Below are 24,350 nucleotides of genomic sequence, written 5' to 3'. Positions count from 1 at the left end.
CGAATATATCTAAACTCTAGGAAATCTAGTAATGAATGATAAAATTAGAATGATATTAAATTTATAACAACCTAAAATTAATTTAAGGTACACTGGTCAAACCCCGAGTGGTTGAAGATCAAGGGAGTTCATTAAAAATGTAATAATAATGAAGTTTCCCTAGGCTTAATTTAGGACAATCCAATAAGATAAGTCCATATAGAAATAAGTCAACCTAGTTTAAATCAACTTAGAGCTAAAACTAAATAATTGAATAACCAAATGCTAGGGTAGGAATAAATGCATTGGATAATGAAACTTAACTCTAGATATAAGAATTAAGAATAATGTATAAGTATGTTAAACACTAATATTAGAGTGACTTGGGGTTAAAAAAGATAAGTCTTTGTTAGTATTCTACCTTAGATCCAAAACAATCATTTTGCATTATGGGCAATCAAGTTTACTTATTTAGGTAACTATTATATTTGCATATTAATCCTCTACTACACAAATAAACTTTCTCAATGTGTCCATAGACATTAATATTATAGTGTCTTGTAGTTAAAAATGTGAAGTCTCTGTTAGTATTCTATCTTAGATCCAAAGCAATCATTTGGCATTATGGGCAATCAGGTTTACATCTTGGGGTAACTATTATGTATGCATATTCATCCTCTACTACACAAATACACTTTCTGAATGCATTCCTTTTCACTTTGGCTTGCCTCATTTGCCAATGCCTACTATTCTTTTTACTCTACTGCAAAGACTAGTAATATTTAGTAAGGGACATGTTCTCCTGGCTAAACCCTTGTAAAACTATGTAAAACGATTGAAAACAACAAGTCTCAACTGTGAAAATGGCTCAAGGATAATTATATATATCTAAGTTCATTTAATAGACCAAACTAAAGTCTTATTTTTTATAATGCAAATGATATTTGATCAATACTTAATTGAATGCGTGATAAATGAATACAATTAAATGCCTTGAAATACAAGAGCATAAAAATCAACTCCAAAAACTTATGTTAAATTGACCTTACGTGAGAAAGGAATAAGAATTGACCTAAATTGAAAGTTTAATTTTAGATTTTTGAATGCTAAATCTGCGATCACAGATTCAACTCTATAATTGTAACTACAATAACATTAATATGAACAACAAATATATAAAAACATATTTTAATAAACTTTATATAAATTTATATATGGCATATCCAAACCTTTTTAGTTAACATTTATATAAATTTATATATGAGCATTTGAATGGTGAACATCCTGATCGGGAACCTGTTAATGTATACCAACTTGAAGATGAGGAGGAGGATAATGAAGAGAAATATGATGAATATGATGAAGAAGGACTACCACAATCTTCCAAGACTTCTCAGTTAGATAAGTCTCATGAGTCCCTACCCCAGGTATCTCTTTCTTCTTCCACCATATTTCATGGTCCTATTTCTACCATTGAATCAACACTTTTTGGATCTACTGTCACTTGTGTCACCCGTAGCACAATTGTTCATGTTTCTTCCATTAGTTCCAGTGAGTTTGCATTAGATACCCCACATGATAACATTGTGAATGTTTTCTCTACTTTCCAAAATTTATCTAAAGTGTTACGCACCGTGTTAGACGATTTTGATAAATTCATGATTGAGACTGACACTAAACATAATGTCATCCCTTGAAAATCCTCGATCATTATTGTTACCACAACATCACCTATTGTGACTATTACTCCTCGAGAACAAATAAATCTCTCTCAATATTTAGTCATAGGTCTGGATGATGATTCTTCCTTTCCACCATGGTTGTTCTCAAATTCTCCTAAGAGGAAGAAATAAGTTGCTTCTCTAGATGATTTTGATTTCAGTCAGCTCATCTCCACCAAGCCTAAGAATACTAAGAAATCCAAGACCATATCAAGGGTGAAGTTGGATAAAGCTACAAACAAAAATGCAGAGATTGCCATTTCACCTCCTGATAAAGACATTGATTAGATCCAAGACTCAAACTATATTATCAATAGGGTTGAATTGGGAAAACAAACTCATGATTCTGCCACAGGATATGTTCAAACAACATTAGATTCCCTAGGTATGATGAAGAAAAAATCAAGAAGGATAAGCTCAAAGCACAAGTTGAGAAACTCACTATTATGCTAATCAAGGTGACTAAGTATTCAATGGGCATTGAACTAATGGCTTCATTATTGGATGAACAGGTTATGAAGAGAGTCGAGCAAGCAACTTCACAAAGCAGAGCAATGGGTGAATGGATGGATAGAATGCTTAGCCAAGGTACATGGCTCCCGAGTTTAACAGTTATCTTAGTAAACAATCTTGATATTGTGAAGACCGAGGTAGATAACAACATAGAATTTTTTTCTCTAGAGTTGGAAACACAAGAGAAGGACATTGATGCATGGTTGAAACTCAAAGATTTGAATTCTGATGTTCTGGTAGAAAATAGTGTTATTCCTTCTCTAAATGTGTATGTTGAGCAACAAGAGGCATTGGAGCATCAAATGAATACTTTGGAGTGAGTGGTCAAAGACCTAAGAAAGGCTCAGAAGTAATGTATGGACAAGAAGAAAGAGATTGTTGACAAAGTATCAGAAATTCCTTATGCTTTCCTAGATGAAAACTACAGAGTGATCAATGTTATGAAATCATCAAAGAATCTAGTTTGCTGCTAATTGCTGAAATTGAGAGAGATGTCTTCTCTTTATCCTCCATTGACAAGTTGGTTGATCTTCAGTTCATTCTATATTTTATAGATTCTCTCTTAAATAAAAAAAAGAAATGTTGTGTTGATTTAAGAGTTTCTCTTAAATAGGTAAAATTTATCACCAGTCACACTCAAGGACCCGATGAAGCTTAGATGAAAATTGCTCTACAAAAGCTTGAAGAATTCTAGGAATGGGATCAGTGCAAAGATAAAGACACTTAGTTTATTTTATGCTTTTCTAGTGGCATTTTGTAAATCCAATTGACACCTTAAGTGTCATTTCATATATGCTCTAGTACACATGTAGGACCACACGTGTCCCAAGTCAAATAGGTCTCTACCTTTGACTTAGTCACATTTAGTTGTAACTTTTCCTATTTTTGTGCATCATCCCTCTTCTATATATATGAGGGATCTCATTGTAATAAAGATCTTTTTCCATCTTTTTGCTAATACACCGAAACTCTACAAAATTGAAAAACTATCTAAGACTTTGAGCTTGTAGTGTATTCAAGAAAGTTTAATCAAAGAAGAAAAGAGGTTGCATCCAATCTGTGTCTTGGGACTACTTTATTGTGTGGGGGAATGTTATTATGTCATTCTTGTCTAATTTCTTTGAGGTTAAATCTTGCATTGTGAAAATTATTCGAGTTAGAAGAGATTGACTAAAATATTGTAAACTTTGTTTTATGACATCTAACTGGAAAAGTTTGTATTAAGTGGATAATAAGGTGGATTCTTTGTGCTTCTGTGAATTATCTTGTCAGAGTAGAAAACTTTGTGATATATTTGGAAGACTTTGTGCTTACATTATATCAATATTTTGGTTACAGTGGTTGATAGGACTCGAGTGTTTGAAGTAGACTTTGAGCTCTTTTGTATATAAAAGTCCTATCCCTTAAGTCATTTTCAGAAAACAAAACAACGAAAGACTTTGCGCTCTCATGAACACTTTGCTTTCAATTAGTATAGATTTTTAAAATTACTACAAGTTTGAATGTTTCTATTGACAGAAGAAAAAATCTATTCTAAATAGAGAATTATTTAAACGGTTGTTCTTTAAAAAGAGAGTCGAGTTATTATACCATCTTGGATTAGTGTAAAGTTAGCAGGTAGATTTAGAATAGATAGAGATTGCAGTAGAAAGGGGGAGCCTTCCCTTATAAATAGGAGAGTTCATATCTTGCCTTCTGAGAGGTATTATCTCATGTACTGTCATGAATCTCACATTTTGTAAGCCTCCACGAATTTAAAATTTTTTCACCCAATGATAATTGTGAGGATATATTGACTAGTGTTTATTTTGTCATGGTAATAATGATGTGGTAAAGCTACTGGACATATATAGTTTTGTTGATGCAGATTGGGCAAGTGATTTAGATAGTCAAAAGTCCATTAGTGGCTATGTATTTACTTTGTTTGGAGAGACAGTGACTTGGATGAGTAAAAGATAGCTTAAAATTGTATTTTCCACCACTGAAGAAGAGTATATGGTTTATACACATGCATCTAAGGAGGTGGTATGATTGTAAAGATTTTATAAAGGTATTGGATTTTATTGCAATAAAATGAAGATTGGATGTGATAGTTAGAGACATGTTTTGCCAAAAATCCTATATACCATGCTTTTACTAAGCATGCTGATGTTCAATATCACTATGTACATGAAATGGTTGAGAATGGGAAATTATTAATTGAAAAAGTTGACACTTTGGATAATGTTGCAAATTCCATAACAAAGCTAGTGACTGCAAATAAGTTCTCTTGGTGTAAAAAGGCCATGGGCCTTGATCACTACACTAGAATCTTGATTTTGATGATCCGGTGAGCAGTTACAGAGCAGAATAGAGAATATCATTACATCAGTCACATCGGATCACTTTCAGCCCAACCAGAATTGATTCGTGGCATATTTAGATGCTATTTTTTAGTTCATCACTTAGTGTAATTCTTTTGTAATCATTTGTAAGGAAGTGAGTCTTCCTCCAAGGTTGTAGCCCTCTTTATTTTATTGAGTAGTGAGCTCTAGGCAGCGTGCCTGAATGAAAGTGCATTCCCCTTTTGTAATATTGTTTTGCTACTGGCCATAGTGAAATAATATTGTGGGTTCAAATCCCACCATGGTTTTTTGCTTTTGGGTTTCCATGTAAAAATATTAGTGTTATGGTTGCATGGTTATTTGTTTTGTGTTGTTGAACTTTACTTTCTTTCTTATGCATCCAATGGTTAAAAAATCGGAATAACAAGTTTAAAATTTGTAGAACAGTGATTCACCCCCCTCTTAGTGTTCATTGATTCTAACAATTGGTATCAGAGCTTAGTTCCTCCGAGAAAGCCTAACAAATTGAGGAAGATCTGGAAGATTGAATCAATGGACTCCGGTTTGCAGAGATAGCTTAGTGTGGCACTTGAAGACCTTGATTCGCCAAGGAAAGAAGTAAGTTCCTTAAAGAGAAACCTAAGGGCATCTGAAGTTTTCATTGAGACACTGAAAGAACAAGTGAGAAATTCAAGAGGCAAGAGGAAAGAGATGATGGACAAACTGAAAGAGAAAGAAAAACAAAGCATGAAAGATTAGGGCAAGACTGATGAATGTGAAAAGATTGCTAGAGAGAATGTTGTTATGAAGAATGAGATGCAATCCATTATTATGAAGCTGACTAAGGAGATTGAAGACTGGAAGAAGAATGAAGAAAGATTAACTCAATCACTAAAAGATAGAGCAGATGTATGTTGCAGACTGAATTATGAGATTGACCAACTGAGGCTTGAATTGGCAAAATCCAAAAATTATGGTCAAGAGCTTGAAAGACAAATCACAATTCTAAGGGATGAGCTAGCGACTTCTACTGAGTACAAATAAAATTTCAAAGCTAGTTCAACTTGGTTGGATGAGATGCTGGATAGTTAGAGACATGGAAAGGACACAAGAGGACTTGGATATGAGAAAGGAGAATCCTTTAGTTTTGGACAGAGAAATGCAAAACCTAATCATTAGGAGAGCAAGAATCCTCCGGTAAGACAACCTAATGCTTATAAATTCAATGGTATATGTTTTACTTGTAATAAATTTGGTCATATGGAAAATAAATGCATAAGTAGGATGAATAATGGAATGATGAATAGTGTGAAGAATGGTCCTATCTTTACCTGTCAGTGTTTCATATGCAACAATTCTGGTCACAAGTCAAACATGTGTAGTGTAGTAATGAATAATTTTCAGAATAAGAGATGTCGTACTTGTCAGATGATTGGACATATCTCTAACCAATGCAGGAAGAGGCCAAATTAGATGAATTTCAAGCCTATGTAGAGAAATATTGTCTACCATGCATGCAACAAACAAGGTCACATTGCAAAAGTAGGAATAATGGTTTGGTAAACAAGAACAAATCAGATGAGAAAGGCAAAGTAAAGGTAGAGGAAATCAGAGATCAACATAAGAAGATGTGTGCTAAGAAAGATGATTCTAATATGCAGAATGACTCCACACTTGAATCCGATGATGGAACCTCATCCGGTAACTAGGGCTTTTTGGCCTTAGGGGGAGTTTTTCATGCCGATTCATAAAACCCCCTCTTTAGATATTTGTAACTGATTTTGGAAGGTTTCAGAAGGTTTAGATCATGTATGTAGATGACACTCGAAATATTGTTTGAAGAGAAAGAGGTCATCTCTCTTGCAACTGAGGTTTTGGAAAAGCTTTTGCCTAGTTTCAGTCAAGACTCTGGTGCTTCTCCCTTAGAAAAGCTTAAGAACTTGTTAAATTCTGTTAACATTCATTTTGTATCATTACGAAAGGCTGTAGATGAATCTGTACATAAAAGATTTAATGAAATGAGATTGCAGAAAAATATGAAAGAAGTTGAGAGAGATAGAGCGAGCCTGAAGATTGTTATGAAGAGTGTAGAAGAAGCATTGGATGAAGGCGGTAATTTTTTAAAACAATGTTTATTTTTGCCCAAATTTACTGCAGACATTAATTGGCAAATAAGAGATCTTGAAGGTAAGTTAGCCGATATCGATCATTCTTTTTCACCCCAATCAGTTTTTCCGAGTTCACTTGAAGCACAAATTTTGGATTATACCAATAAAATAAAAAGTTTGAATAAAGACAAGGAGAAAATTTTGAGTAGAGTGGGAGAACTTCGAAGTTTGATAACTCCCCGAATGGACACCTTACTTGGAGCACAACGGGATGCAGTCAATGCCTTAGGTAAACCGGTGCCATCTGACCTTCAGAGTGTTGAGATTCATGCATTCATGTACAATTCCCTAATAAGTGTTTTGGAGTGTTTCCTGAAAGGATGAAACCAATATTTGGAATCCTTGAAAGCGACTTACTCAGATATCTTTAGGTTCATGTAATCAATTGTATTCATTCATTCTTTTGTACATAAGTTTTGGTAGATTCCCACCATTTTTCATTGATGTCAAAGTGGGAGAGAGAGCAATGAAAAATGGAGCAAGCCATGTAGATTGATGCACATCTTTAGGGGGAGTCAACTAATCAATGAGTGTACAGATGTTTAGATTGCCGGATTGATTGCAGTGATTGGAGCACTTATCTTTTTTCACCAGTGTTTCCATTAATGCCAAAGGGGGAGATTGTTGGCATTTGATATTCTGATGATTCTCCGGTGAAGATTGGTGCTTCCTAATGCTTATAGATTATTATGAGTTGTCATTGATGGATAATCAACCTACTGATCTGATCCGGTATGGATTTTTGGCTAACCGGATGTCTTGGATAAAGTATTCTTGGATTAAGACTCTCAGTGCAGTTCAGTATACAGTTTTGATATCATTCTCATTTCCGGTGAAGCAGGTTTTGGTTTCAATGATCGGTGATTATTTGGTTGGGTATATGAAGAATATTATCATGACAATCTACCTTCTGGTGTTGATTCCTATGCTTGATCAAAGGTTCAGTATCCGGTAGAGCAACAAAATATAGTATGCATCATGTTTGGTGGTATAACGTGTGATCAGATTCTTAGAGTTGATTCTAGTGATTGGAGAAGTGTTCAAGATGGTTGATGAGACCTATATGAAGCGTGTGATCTTGTATTTTGGGTCTGAAATATGGTTCAGTAAAAGATCTAAGCCGACTTGCAGCTAGACGTTTCATTTTTATATTTGGTGAAGCCGACTTGTGGAAGATCATTTTTGTTGGTGCGGATATATAAGATCGATTGGGCTAATGCATTTTGGTGTGGTAATGGTGTATGCAATACTTTTAGGAGCAATTAAGCGCATTTTCATGTGTGTATCCTGATTTTGATGATCCAATGATAAGTTGCAGAGAAGAACAGACCATATCATTACATCAGTCACAACAAATCACTTTGAGCCTACCGGAACTGATTTGTGGCATAGTTAGATTCTATTTTCCATTTCATTACTCAGTGTAATACTTTTGTAATCGTATGTAAGGCAATGAGCCTTCCTCCGGGATTGTAGACCTATTTATGTAATTGAGCAGTGAGCTCTAGGCAGTGTGCTTGAATGCAAGTGCAATCCCCTTTTGTAATATTTTTTTGCTACTGGCCACAGTGGAATAATATTGTGGGTTCAGATCCCACAGTGGTTTTTTCCCTTTTGGGTTTCCGCATAAAAATATTGGTGTTATGGTTGCATGATTATTTGTTTTGTGTTGCTACACTTTACTTTCTTTCTTATGCATTTGATGGTTAAAGAATCAAAATAACAAGCTTAAAATTTGCAGAACACTATTTCATCCCCCCTCTCAGTGTTCATTGATTTCAATAGAACCTTGCATTAATACAAATTTTTGAACATACCACAGGATTGAGAGGGGGGGTGAACTAATCTGAACCTTCAAACACTTAAATACCTATCTTGAATCTTTAAATAACAAGCATATAATCTCAACTACAACAAACTATGAAAGTATGAAGCACAATAAACACATGAACACCAATTTACGTGAAAAACCCAATCACGAAAAAACCACATTGAGAATCAAACTCACATTATAAATATAATTTATTACAATGTTGCCTCCAGAGCACCTTGCTCTTGAGAGGACTTTTAGGACTAAGGCACATAGCCTTAGGGAAAGATATAAATGACTTACAAGACTAAAACTCGCTATTTCAAGGCAAGATACAAAAAAGATACCAAGAGATTCACTATCTTCCAACAAAGAAATAAACAGTTGAATTGGAATGAACACGATCTCCTAATCATGGAATTGATCTTGAACCACTATGTCAAGTGGTCAATATCATAGAAAACACTTCTGCTTCCAAAACACAATCTTTGAAGTCTGTCATATTGAGAATATCATCATCAAATCTCTTCACAATAATCTTTTGCACATTTCCAAAACTAGATATTCTTGTAGGTATTTCACACCTTCAACAAATCAATTCACATCCATTCCACACACACACTAATACATCTGCACTCCTTTATAAACAAGATTAAACATCGAAACCCAAGTAAGTAGGTCGACCACATATATAATATCCATTATTACATAAATTCAGCCACCTAGACCTAAAATATCAAATTCAGTACACTCCAAGAGATAGAGAGGAGCCAAAAACATTACAATCTAACATTTCCAAATGATTCCAACAAACTACACACACTAGCACATCCTCGAAAGTCGACATCAAATGAAACATGTAGATGAACAATGAAGTATGCCAACCAGTTGGCCAAAACAAATTCTCCAATTCATGAAAATCAATGTGGATATACACATGCCCCAGTGAGACCTGAAACGTTAGCCATACACATCATTCGAAGAAAACCCAAACCAAGAGAATATGATCCAAGTAGGATACAATATCATAGTCAGCCGAAAACTAGACTAGTTGACAACACAAAACATAGAGCATTGTAATTCACATGCTAGTCAAACCATCATATGGAAACAAAACTAGAACACCACACAATCCATATGAACATATCCAAAAAACCACAACACTTGAATTTACCTATCCAAAAACCATCAACCTTTTCTGGAGTTGTTCTGATAGACAAACTATCAGAAACATTAGTAATCAGCTCAGCCAACTAAGCCATAAAACATCTGCAAACTTGATAGTGCAATATAAATAGAACATAAGTATTGTATTCAAAACCATAGTACATAGTCTTCACAAACTAGAGGAATGCAAGACATTCTTCCACTGCGAAATTAAAAACACTTTCTTGCATAAATATTGTTTCCTACATATTGAAACTTTCACTATACCAATCTTTTGAAAACACCACAACATCCTCACCAATACCAAAACACTCAATACTATACATAAATACTCTTTATTGCATATAGAAACATCTTCTATACTATTCTTACTTCCATAGCACTACAAGACAAGTTGACATCGATGACAACACAAGATAGGTTGACATCAATGACAACAACTCAAGTTTCCAACACACTTGTCAATTGCACAAAGAAAGGAAAAGATGAGATACGATAAAATAAGTTGTCAATATAAAACATATCATTATTGTTATTAAATTATACCATGTGATTATATCAAGGATAGAGGGACTTTGTATAATGAAAGATAAGAATAATTAAAATTTGAAATTTATGCATGAACATTAGCCAAGGGGCAAGAACAAATATGAGTCTTTAAGTAGAATATGACATAATATATACCCAGGCCCTAATTAATGTACAATAAGCACGAATATATCCAAAATCTAGGAAATCTAAAAATGAATGATAAAATTAGAATGATTTTAAATTTATAACAACCTAAAATTAATTTAAGGTACACTGGTCAAACCCCGAGTGGTTGAAGATCAAGGGAGTTCATTAAAAATGTAAGAATAATGAAGTTTCCCTAGGCTTAATTTAGGACAATCCAATAAGATACGTCCATATAGAAATAAATCAACCTAGTTTAAATCAACTTAGCGCTAAAACTAAATAATTGAATAACCAAATGCTAGGGTAGGAATAAATGCATTGGATAATGAAACTTAACTCTTGATATAAGAATTAAGAATAATGTATAAGTATGTTAAACACTAATATTAGAGTGACTTGGGGTTAAAAAATATAAGTCTTTGTTAGTATTCTACCTTAGATCCAAAACAATCATTTTGCATTATGGGCAATCAAGTTTACTTATTTGGGTAGCTATTATATTTGCATATTAATCCTCTACTACACAAATAAACTTTCTCAATGTGTCCATAGACACTAATATTAGAGTGTCTTGGAGTTAAAAATGCCAAGAGGTTTACATCTTGGGGTAACTATTATGTATGCATATTCATCCTCTACTACACAAATACACTTTCTGAATGCATTCCTTTTCCCTTTGGCTTGCCTCATTTGCCAATGCCTACTATGCTTTTTACTCTATTGCAAAGACTAGCAATATTTAGTAAGGGACATGTTCTCTTGGCTAAACCCTTGTAAAACTATGTAAAATGATTGAAAATGACAAGTCTCAAATGTGAAAATGATTCTAGGAATAATTATATATATCTAAATTCATTTAATAGAGTAAACTAAAGTTTTATTTCCTTTAATGCAAATGATATTGGATCAATATTCAATTGAATGCATGATAAATGAATACAATTAAATGCCTTCATATACAAGAACATAAAAATCAACTCCAAAAATCTATGTTAAATTAACCTTACGTGAGAAAAGAATGAATAAGAATTGACCTAAATTCAAAGTTTAATTTTAGATTTTTTAATGCTAAATCTGCTATCACATATTCAACTCTATAATTGTAACTACAATAACATCAATATGAACAAGAAATATATAAAAAAATATTTTAATAAACTTTATATTAATTTATATATGGCATATCCAAACCTTTTTAGTCAAAGTCATACACCGTCCATTGAAAATATAAATTGATATTGTAAAGGAGTCCATACCTACTACCTTTGTCTTTCTTTGCACCAAACTTCATAATTACATACTTTTGTTTGACTTTGAAAATAAAATTTACACCACGTTTTCCTTCCTAGTAATATAAATAAATTTTAAAAAAACATATATTTTAGTGGAGTAGTTGGGTAGGCACAAATTAATGTTAAATTTTGGTGGGAAGCCCTTAGTATATTTGTTCATTGTTATGGATCAAGTTTTATGAGGACCATTAATACTAAATTTTTACTCAAATCATTCTGAATAAAATTCTTGCTCTACCTTTAATTTGTTAAACATATTTTTTAAGAGACAAATTAGTGGGTGAAATATGATAGTTGCGAGAATGTTGAAAAAAAAATTGTTAATATAAAAGTGATCAATTAAAAGTTATATTAAAATACGAATATATTATTATTATTTTTTTCATTATTATAGATATTTTTAAAAATTGTTAAAAAAATATTTTAGATTTGTGTTGAAAGTTAGATAGGTATTTTGAGACTGATATTTCTTCATATCTTTTGGATAGGTATATTTAAAATATCTACACATAAATACACAAAATGTGATGGAATACACATTTGAGTACTAAAAAACATAATATGAATAATTTAAGTCAATATTATATAACTCTTATATACTAATAGCGTATTTTTTTTATATATATTGATTATTAATTTATTATAACCAATGTTTATTTTCTTCATACTTTTGATGAGATCAATGTATTCTGTGTACTAAAAACATAATATGAGTAATCATAAAAAATGGAACTACAAGCAAAATGTGGCAATAAATTCATTACAAACAGAATGAACAAAAGAAAGCCTCCATCTAGGAATGAGAGCCATTTATATCCTATTTATTTAATATTTAATCCATTTTCATATTCTTTAGTACCCACCTTCATATGCCATTTTCATAACATATTATATTTTGTTACCATCCTCTACTCCATATGGTTAAATATAAATAAGTGATATTTAATAGTAGATAAATATTAGATTGTGTTGACTAATATTTACTTCCACTATGTTGAGAAAATATAGTTTGCAACATGCTATTGTAGGATAAGAGAACAAAATTCCTATAGCTCAATTCCTTTTCATACTCATATAACATGAAATATAATGAATTATTTGTTGTTGCAACTAATAAAGTTGTGATGTACTTAGACCAAAAAAATAGCCATTTTCATGGCAAAACAAACTCCTATATTTGTGATTAGTTTTATTCCAACCCACAAGTCATAAATAATGCCATAAGAAATGGCAAGAGAATAGATTCAAATACTACAAAATAGAGTTGCAAAAATAAGAAAAAATGCTACAAAATAGGGTTACAAAAATATAATAGAGGGTGGAGAAAAAACATTAGAAAAATAATGCAAGAAAATTGAACATGAAAATAAGAGAAAGGGCCCGAGAGTAGGGAATAGTTTAGAATTTGTTGCACACCTATTCATTATATAAAGGCAATGCAATAGCAAAGAAGGAAAGATAATAAGAAGGCTTTGAGAGCTATAAGAAGAATGTGTTGGTTTGAAGTAAAAGGAGTTTGCACTAAATCATTCTCTCACCAAATGGAAGGAGAGGAGGGCCCACTCTCTTGAAATGGTGGTGATGTTATTTTTATGTATTTTATTTTAGTAGTGCGGTTTTATTGATTTATTAAAACGTGTGAGTAATTTAATAATTGTTGATGAATGAGTTATTTTTATTTATATGTTTTTAATTTTGTTTTAAAATATTTATTTCATAGTGCAAATTTTTTGTTTAAATTATATATTTCACAAGTGCATATTTTTGTAGAAGATTCAATGAGTGAATTTATTTTGTATTTGCATTTCATCTACGCTCCCCTCACTACCTACAACTCTTGTGCATATAGCAACAACATCTTTCACAAGTTCACGCCCTTGGTTTGACATATATAGACCAAACTAAATTTCATTATTAAACATCAAATCTATTTCACTCTTTACCCTAGTTTTGGCCTATCATTTTGGTGTCGTTGTCAGGGAAAGGTGTAAAAGGCCTGTTAGCTTGGTGAGTTGAGTTAGGACCAATTCCTTAGGAAGAATGTTCACACCTTTGTCAACCTTGCCTGGGTGACTACTCCTAATTTGTGTTGTTTAAATCATATAGATGCATGGTTTGAATTTGTAGGTAGACCTTAGAATTTAAGAACTATTTATATTTTATCACTAGTTATTGTGAGTCATTGATAAGAAAGAAGTAAGTTTGAAGAAACGACGCAAAAAATGCTGAAAATGTTGCATTTTCAAGGGAGTTAAAACACGTCAATTTTGCAAGAAAAATGATTAAAATTTGAAGAATCCAAAGGCCACACAAGAGGGAAAATGTGCTTGGAGGTGGGAGTTGCCACCCCTAGACCCCCACTTTCAAATTTAAAAACCAAAGAAAAACATGGTGAGAAAATGGCGTTGACAAAAGGTGATGTTTTTAGATCCTCTCTACCTAATGAAGGCAATTTAGATTATCTCGATCTTCCATTATCATTGCCACTAGCATCTACAAATGTTATACCTCTATCTGAGCAAGAACAAATAATTGATAAATTTTTAGGGCAATGAAATTTTGAGAATGAAGATTTGACCATTTGTTGTTCTAATTGTTTCAAGGAAGAAGCTAAGTGCACATGCCAAGTTGATCAAGTGGACATGGTGAAGGAGATACAAGATGTAAGTGATCCTCAACACAAAAAAGGTGAAAGTGAACAATTCTTCTTTGTAACTCAAGGACAACTTCATACATCAAATCAAGAAGATCCAGGTATGCTTGATAATGTTCAATGTCTTATATTTCTTTTGGATTAGAAAGACAACATGTTGCTTCAATAAATGCTTCTCTATCTAGTATGCATGGTGAATGGAAAAAATTCCTATGCTACCAAGAATGGAATAATGAATGCTCACAACAACAAAAATATCCATCAAACCTATCCTATTTAATCCCACCCACTCTATATACACAACAAATTTTACTATTTTCTTTATCCCATTCATATCGTATACCATCCACTTCACCATATCCACCAAAGGTAACGACAATGCCTAATTAAATATCACATAATAAGGTGGTTGAAAATGCATATAATGATGAAATTTTAAGGATTCTTTGAACTATTCGACTAATGTGCTTGAAATTGGTCAATTAAAATATATTGGTGCAAGTAAGGGATGTGATATTAATTTACTTGAACTAGAAGAACAATGTGATCATACTCAATTTAGTTCTTCTTATTTACTTGGCACATTAAAAACTTTAGAAGGCATTCACACACATAAATAAACACTTCAATTTGAGTGCATTGAACTCATAAATGTGTGTGTTGAAATTTATCATGCACTGAGAGGTGTTATACTTTATACATTAACCATTCAAGAAATGTGTGAAATGAACAATCAAAGCCTACAAGATCTATCTTTTAATATTTTTGTACTCAAACATCTAGATCTTTGGCGAACTATGGTCAGAATAAGTATTGCTCACACACTCATTTATTTAGGCCTGCCAATAATTGATTTATGATTACACACAATTAGATGGGTTTAAATGCATTAATAAGCATACTAAACATGCTAAAAGGATGAATGTTCATTGAAAAGGCTCACATTGTTATATATATCATTGTATTTCTTGATTCCTTGGATTATCCTTGTGCCCTCATGCTTTTGTAGTATGAAATTAAGTTGGGGGAAAAATCCTAAAATTTTGGAAATCATTGGTTGATTCTTGATAATGTCTTCATTAATTGTTTCATTGGTGCTTCTAGTAAAACCACTTGTGTGATCTCTGGACCAAATCAAGGTATGCATTCTTGTGTCAGTTGGTATTTTATTTATTGTTACACAAGAACTAATTGTACTTCATCCATTTTATTATCAAGTATTTACTCATATTAATAACTCGACCCTTCAGTTAAACAAATGAATAAACTACTATTAACAATGGAGTTATTAAATTGATGATATTGTTTTACTATACTTGATATGATTGGTCATCAGAACATGGTTACAGGTAAACTTCTTATGGTGGTTACCCAATACTTTTGCATCAATACCAGTTGAGGATGCTTCTCTACATGGGCATCCAACTTGACACACTTTCTTGTTCAAGAGAAAGTTTCTTTTGTGCTTCACTCTTGGAGATACAAGAGGATTTTTGCCAAGTGTTCAACATTATTGGATATAAATTCTCTTTTTCACCATTCACGATACTAGACCTTGTGGAGGACAAAATACAATGTGATGGAACCATGAATCTTGCAATAACATATTCTTGGCTAATTCTTCACAAGCCACACATCCAAAGACAACTTGAAGACATGCGGAGATCATACAAGGAGCTTGAGCATCTTACAATGTAGATCACTACACTTCATTATAAGGATTTATTCATCTGCCTATCTGAAGCTATATGGATAAGTTGAGAGTCTCTATTAGCCTTTCACTACATAGCCTTATCTTTGGGTTAGTGATTCTTTTAACCAAATGATTGGGCATGTATTCCAAAGTTCTATAGTTAAATTTCATATATGGTGGCATGAGAATTTTTTATAGTCAAGCTATGAGAATATGCATGGTCCATTTTGATAAAGGTATATTTCTTGTTTTCGGTCATCATTTCAAGTTCTACATGCAAACAGTTTTAATAATGACTTTCATTGAAGGGCTTCAAAAGGAACTCTACGTTTTGGATGGTATCACTCCAGCATACATACAAGAGCTTCATTTTCTCTGGTCAATATATGCAATTTTTCAAAAAAAAAGAAAAAAATAAGAAAATGATGAAAAAAGAAAAAAAAAGAAAAAACAATAAATTCTAATGATGAAAACCTTCGGGTGTTGTTAGATAACTACAAATTGAAAACCAGTGTTTGGTGGATTGTAGTTAAATAAATTCTTGGTGGTGAAAATTATTTTTATAGTGCCTCTAAGTGGTCAGTGATTGAAAATTGGCTTGCCAACAATTACTTGTCAATATCAAAACTAAAAAAAAGAGTAAAAAGATAAAATGAAAAACAATATAAACAAAAAGAAAAAAAAAACACAAGCAATAATTGGTGTTCTTCCTCTAAGCTAATCATTTTTTGGGAACACTCAGATGCTTCTATTGTTGTTTCACTCTTTGAGTGTTTCTAGCAACTCCTGTCGCTCAGTTGTGCAACTATGCTTTAGTTTGTTGTGGTTACCATGACTTTGATAACTTATAGTAGGTGCTACACATTCAGTTGAGGTGTTACATAGCATGGGATTAGCTACCCGCCACATGCTCTATGATGCTTCAGTCAATTGGAGATCTTTCATGGTGTTGCCCACCACATGCTCTATGATGCTTCAGTCAATTAGAGATCTTTCATGGTGTTGCAGTTTTTGTCATAATTTTTGGTTCCTTCCTTACTCAAGATCAATAATTGTTGGGTTCTTATGGCTACTAGACCTTGGCATACATGGACGTGCAAGTTGGTAAAACAATCACTTTAATTTTTTATTTTTTTATCTTTTAACTTTATTAATGTTTCTTATTATATTAATCATATAAGCAACATCCCTACCTATCCTCTCCTTGTTTCCGGAGGACGGTCAATCCTTTAAGTTGGGGGGAGGTACGCCATCCTTATTGCCTATCTTTTCACCCATTATTTCTCATTATGTTTAATTATCCAATCGTAAACTCCATTATCTTTACCATTTATAATCATTGATATTACTTATAATTTCATCCATCTCACATAGTACATGAATGTGGAAATAATTTTTCATGATACCTCCTATATATGACATTTAAAAAAATAATGCTATGAGAAAATGACAAAAGAAGCCAAAAAAAATAAAATGAAAAAATGATGGAAAACAAAAAAATTGGGGATGTGAATATTATAAAAGGAAATGGAAAAGAAAAAATAGAAAAGAAAAGCTTGTTATGAAGAGGCGATTAAAAAAATTAAAGGAGACATGTGCTTAAGTATGAGTTGTAATAGCCAAGGGTGAAAAGTAATCCAAAGTCATAAATCCAAAGGCTATTAGTTCAAACTAGAACCTTTCACAAATAAAGATTGTATGAGGACGTGCAATATGCTAAGTTGGGGGAATGATGAGAGCCATTTATATCCCATTTTATTTAATATTTAATCCAATTTCATATTCTTTAGTACCCACCTTCATATGCCATTTTCAATACATATATATTTTTACCATCCTCTATTGCATATGGTTAAATATAAATAAGTGATATTTAATGTAATTTTTAGATAAAATATGTGAAAATAAATATTAGATTGTGCTTACTAATATTTACTTCCACTATGTTGAGAAAATATAGTTTGCAACATGCTATTTGATGAGAAGAGAACAAAATTCCTACAGGTTGTGAATACATTTGGAAACAAATAATTCCATCTATTAATCTATTTTTATGTAATTATTTGTTGTGTTAAATATTAGCTATTTTTTTATAACAACAAACAATTCATTTCATACTCATATGACATGAAATAGCATGAATTATTTGTTGTTGCAACTAATAAAGTTGTGATGTAGGTATGCCAAAAAAAATTAGCTATTTTCATGGCAAAGCAAATTCCTATATTTGTGGTTAGAAAAACATCAATAATGCAACAAAACTAAAACTTAAAAATAAGAGGAAAGGCATGAGAATAGGGAATAGTTTAGAATTTGTTGCATGTCTATTCATTTTATAAAGGCAATGTAATAACAAAGAAGGAAAGATAATAAGAAGGCTTTGGGAGCTATGATAGGAATGTATTTTTTTAGAAATAAATAATATATAAGAACTAGTTTGAAGTAAAAGTTGTAGAAGGAGAGGAAGGCCCACTCTCTTCATGTGAATAGATTATACACATTCAATGTCCATATCAATATATCTAGGTGTCTAAATTTTTTAATTTCTATGTTGATTACTTGGTTTTACTTTAACATGCATTCTCATAGTAGTTCACATGCAAATCAAAGTTGGAGAAAAATGTAAAAGTATAAATTGCACACACATGACATTTTCCCTTGTATTTTGGACCCATGATAACTAAGTTGTCCTTATGTAGTGACTAGTATGCATGATGCCATACTTTTGTGTAGAAGTTGGTAAATTTTTATCCTAGCCTTATTTCATCTCCACAAATCTCAAGTCCAAGCTCATTTCAAATTTCACTTTCACCACCCTAATTAGATCAATATATAAGATCCACATCATTATTACACATGAAAATCTAGAACCAAAGTTTTAAATACAAAATTTTTAAATTAGCCTATGTTGCCCAATCCCATGAGCCCACTAAATGAGAAGCATTTCAAATAGCACATTATGTTAATTTATTTAAGAACTACATTTTACTCATTACATTATCTAGGAGCTATTTAGGATTGATCTAGGAGAACCAAGAGGACACTAAGGAACAAAAAGAATCTAGGGAATATCTAGCAGATTTTTCTTGCATCAACATTGCACAACATCTTAGGAGCATATTACATGGTTGCCTAGTATCTTGAATTCTCATTGCCATTAGATTGGCTTGCTTAGGAGCATGTACAAAGGAAAACAAATCCTTGTCTAGTAGGCTCCCAAATAGTGTTTCTAAACATGATTTCCATAGTCATAGGTGGGAAATCCTTTTTCAATGATTAGGATTCTACTAATTCAATTTTACATAGAAAGTTTAGATCTTGTATTAAGTTCTCTTCCATAGGCATTGAGTTCACTTATGTGTTTGTAGTTATCTAATCTATAGATGTGACTTTGAACTTGAGAGTAAAAAAAAAATGAATCTTGAGGTCATCATCTAATAAGGCCATTTTCTTAATATTGCGATGAATCAATTTTTGATTTCCATGAATGTAATTTCTTCATATTGATAAATAAGTACACTTACAAAATTTTGTTTTATTTCTACATTTGTAAGAACAATAATATCATTTTTAACTATTATGTATCTAAATTAATTTTTTATATATTTGATTTTAAATATTTGTTTAAGTGTGCATTGGTTTTGAAGTGTGATAATATTTGATTTTCTAGTTCTTGTAGGACACTAGCAATTGAATGATGATTTACCATAATAGTGTTGCTATCTTCCTTTTCTCTTTAGAAATCACAAATATTATGATTCATTAAATAGATAGTGTCGATCTGAAAAAAAAAAGAGTAATTTAAAAGAACTACACTCTTGATTATCAACTTCTTCAAAGTGACAACTTTTAAAGACTCTCTAAAACACAGAGCAGTTAGAAGTGGAAAGGTTAAAAATGAAACGGATTCAATTCATGAGCAAATTGGAACACATAGTAGGCCCCTCTCCTATCTTATATTTAAGATTGCTTATATGGTATATAACATTGCAAATAAAATTATGCCATGAACTTAATGACTTCAATAATATAACACAGAACAATCAGTGTTATTTGTCTTATGAAAAGGAATTGATAAATAGCATTTTTCTTTTTCCAATTAAGAAAATTTTGTTCGACTGCCTAAGGAGTCCTTGGAAAATAGTTTTTCTGGACAATGATGTAAAGCGCCCCCCACCCACCTACCCAAAACAAAATTCCTTCGTGATGATATAAAGAATTCAGTCATTGTTCGTATTCAGTGAAAGATCCAAAGATGGCAGATACAGAGAATTCCAAAAGCAGAGTTCTGATAATAGGAGGTACAGGACGCTTAGGCCAAAGGTTTGTGAGGGCAAGCTTGGCCTGCAGTCATCCAACTTATGTGCTTTTCCGTCCTCAAGCAGCTAACGATCTTGCTAAAGTGGATCTTCTCATATCTTTCAAGAAAGCCGGGGCTCACCTTCTCCAAGTATGTTTATTTCATCTATTTACATAATTTTTCCTTTCACAGCTGAAATCCTAAATTATGCACTGAAGATGATTGATTAGTACTAAATAATGAGGAGTATTTGGCAGGGTTCATTGGATGACCATGAGAGCTTGGTGGCTGCTCTCAAGCAAGTGGATGTTGTTATATCAGCTATGGCAGGAACTATGGTTAGAAATGACATACTTCAACAGCTGAAATTGTTGGAGGCCATTAAAGAAGCAGGCAATATCAAGGTACTGCTTGTTTGTGTAGGCTGTTTCATACATACTGATACAATATGTCAGTTTCCTGTTTTTAATTTCTCTGGTTGATCATCTACTTCAAAAGAAGGAAGATTTTTAGTTCATCAACACCATTTGGTGTATAAGATCCAGCGTGCAGGACTAATCAACTTGTAAAATAAACGGAAGATCTTTAGTCACATTAACATTTGGGATGCACACATAAATTGCAGATCAAGAGGTCTTAAGATGGATTAGGAAATTCTTTATATCATATTCGTATTCTTTAGGATTTCTGTGATGAGGTTTCCTCAAGCGTTATAATGGTGTCATTTGTTTCCTGAGGACTGCCCTTTTAGTTTATTTTTTGCTTTTTTCCAAAGGGTATTTTGGGTTGATCAGGGCCTAAATTTGATGGCCTGATGACTATATTTAGGCATTTTAGCTGAAAAATACAGTTACAATTTTAGTTAGGAAGGGAAGATTTCAAAACAGCACATCAATTTTTCATAAAATTGTTTTTATACATTTAATTTATTATTTTTTCTATAACAGTGTGTGTCTATTATTTGAAGGGCAACTCTTTGTAATCTGGTCGATTTCTAGCAGCCCATTAATCCTAATTATGCATTAATCCTAATCATGGGTGTTGTTATTTTAAAAAATAAAATTGGTTTTGTCTGTAGACTTGTCTTGGACAGCCAAATTCTCCCAAGTTATCTCGATTATACTCAATAAGGATAGTTTCACCATTTTATAATTGGTGGGAGTTTGAATCATATTTGTTATATCTGTGTCCAGGATGCAGAGCATTCAGTGTCTTTATCTAATGAATTTTTTGAGTCAACGAGGATCAAGGATCGAGCCCTAGGACAGATTTTCCTCAAACCCTAGGTTAGGCTTAGGCTTTAGAAGATCAAATTAGAACTCATGCACAGCCTATCCCAAACACCCAGAGATTATACCCGAAAGAAGGAGGAGTCAGCCTACCCCAGGCAATGGTAAAACAGAATGACGTTATCTTTCATGAGTAATTTAGCTTATATCGAAGTGGACATCTGTTCCAAGATGAAATTTTAGTTTTCGACTTTTCAGCACATTTCCTATCTCCAAAGTTCAAACTACACGCTCCTGCATATCTAGCATCGATATTCACAACTACGAATTCCATCCTTTCCTATAGACCTGTTTTCTATTGTTTCAATAGGTCCTGTTTTTATTGACAATGTTTGTTAGATATCATATGAAGGCTTCAATTGTCATTAATAATGCCCAATTCGATCTTTTCCTATGGACTTGTTTTCTATTGATAATGTTTCTTAGATGTCGTATGTAACTGAGGGTAGATCTATGCCGAAGTTTTGACACCTTCCTCACCGATTAACTCTGTTCTGAACTCTAAAATCTTAGGTTGTCACTTTGACACCACACCATCTGCTGATCATATTATGCATCTCTTCCAGATTCCAATTTAATGCTTCATCATGATCATTATAACATTCAGCTAGTGTTTTGTTAACTATTCCATCTGTACATGTCCTTTCAATTTCATTCTATCTTTTAGCACTTCCATCTTACCAATGAACCCTATTTGGAATCTATATGTTAAGAAGCCTCCATCATCACCGTCTACAATGCTTTTACTACTACTCCAGTGACATCTAATTACTGAAAGTACTTTTGGAGTTAGTCTCTGGAGAATGAGTGGAAATGCGCATCCATGGTCATACCAATAAAAGGACAGCTAAATGGATCAAGAAAACTGTCATGACAGTGACCATGATATTTTGCCATAGGATGGTGATAAAATTGTGGGTTGTTTGTAGGATGGACAACTAATGTTGTTAGATTGTTTATCAAACCTTTTTCTGAGTTTCCACAAATTTATTTTTACACATTATGCATGCAATATCTATATATGTACTTAATACTGCCTGAATTACAATCTAGTAAGACTTAGTAGTTGTGAATTTTGGGTGCAGCGTTTCCTCCCTTCAGAATTTGGTGTGGATCCAGATAGATTGGTGAATTCTATAGAGCCAGAAAATCCAGTTATGATTGATAAGAGAAAAGTAAGGCGTGCTATAGAGGCAGCCAAAGTTCCCTACACCTACATCATGGCCAACTGCTTTGCAGGAATCTTTTTAGGAGGCATGGGACAGTTTGGACAAGGATTTATTCCTTCAACAGAAAGAGTGAGCTTATATGGAGATGCAAAAACAAAAGGTATTTGTGAAACCTACAACATTCATAAATTATATTATAGCTCATTATTGTTTGGCCATCATGTGAAGTCCATTATTGTTTAGGCCATCATTTTATTAGATTATGTGAAGCAGCTGATATTTGGAAAATCACAAACTGCAGTAATATGGGTGGACGAGGATGACATTGCAAGCTATACAATCAGAGCAATAGATGACCCTCGGACTGAGAATAGAAAAGTCCATATTAGACCACCTGCAAATATTCTGTCACAGGGGGAGGTTGTAGAAATATGGGAAAAAATTATAGGCCACCCTTTGGAGAAAACTCAAATATCAGGAGAGGATTGGCTGAAGACCATAGAAGGTTTTATAATATGTGTGATTGTTTATTATCATTTTGCAGTTTGTATTGTTATATGAATGTTTACTTATTGTTTTTTCAAATTGCAGGTAAACCTCTTGAGATACAGACTATAATTTCACATGCCTATGAGATATTCTATGAAGGCTGTACAACTAATTTTGAGATTGGGGCTGATGAAAAAGAAGCTTCTCAACTATATCATGATGTCAAGTATACTAGCGTGGAATCCTACTTGAAGCTATATGTCTAATGGAAGTCTCTCAATTGACTTACCATGCTAATAATTCTCGTTTTCCTCGAGTGTTATGCATCTTTTTGTTATTGTAATGTTAACAAAAAATATCAAATCAAATTCTAATGGTAGAAGAGCTGCTTTATTTTTTAGCCCCCTCTAAATGAGACAAGATAAGCGATTGCCTAAAAAAGAGGCTACTTTTTATTCTTGTTTAGATGGTCATTTCTAAGGAAATAATCTAAAATTTGTTTTATTTTTATGAGATAAGAATTATTGGAAGGAAATTTGGAGTTACATAATCACTTTCACATAATCTGTAAGAGAAATTTATGCAAACAACTATTCATATTTCATATATAAAAGGAAAGACAACATACATATCAAAGATGACACAAAATATACCTTGGGAAAATTTTCAAGAGAGAAAAACTTGGCATTCAAAAACATTCATACTCTGTATTATTTAGCAATGCAACATTACAATACATCTTCAAAATACTCCATGAACACTTCTAAAACACAAGCCCTTTACAAGCACTCCATGTGAACAAGCATTGGCTATGTACATCTCATGTCATGCTTCAAACTTTCACAAATGCTAAACAAGAGATGCTCTCAACCCTATAGCCAAAATGGCTAATGAGCCAATTCAAAACAACCCTCCTTGTGGTTGCTTTTATAGAAACAAACTTTCACAAAACCATTACATAAAATCATGCGACCAATACTATGAGATTACACAACCATTGACTTCATATTTAATATTAGGTACTTTATTTATTAACTTTCCCCAATATTAAATAAATGCATTTCATATTGCATACAATAAATAAAGTGGCCTCAAGAATGTTAAT

At 32.6% G+C, this 24,350-nt stretch overlaps 1 protein-coding gene across 1 annotated transcript; it reads left to right on the top strand.

Annotated features, from left to right (window-relative positions):
- Positions 1-20,085: 20,085 nt before the first annotated feature.
- Positions 20,086-23,645, top strand: LOC131052716 (bifunctional pinoresinol-lariciresinol reductase 2). Its single transcript, XM_057987306.2, has 5 exons — positions 20,086-20,448; positions 20,556-20,702; positions 22,673-22,916; positions 23,058-23,261; positions 23,348-23,645. Exons 1-5 carry the CDS (start codon positions 20,254-20,256, stop codon positions 23,509-23,511), a joined length of 954 nt encoding a protein of 317 aa, XP_057843289.1. The 5' UTR covers positions 20,086-20,253; the 3' UTR covers positions 23,512-23,645.
- The last annotated feature ends 705 nt before the right edge of the window (positions 23,646-24,350 follow it).

The sequence above is a fragment of the Cryptomeria japonica genome, chromosome 5, assembly GCF_030272615.1.
Source record: "Cryptomeria japonica chromosome 5, Sugi_1.0, whole genome shotgun sequence".
NCBI classification, from domain to species: domain Eukaryota; kingdom Viridiplantae; phylum Streptophyta; class Pinopsida; order Cupressales; family Cupressaceae; genus Cryptomeria; species Cryptomeria japonica.
Note: the sequence above shows the minus strand (reverse complement) of the source record. Positions and strands in the feature narration are given on the sequence as shown.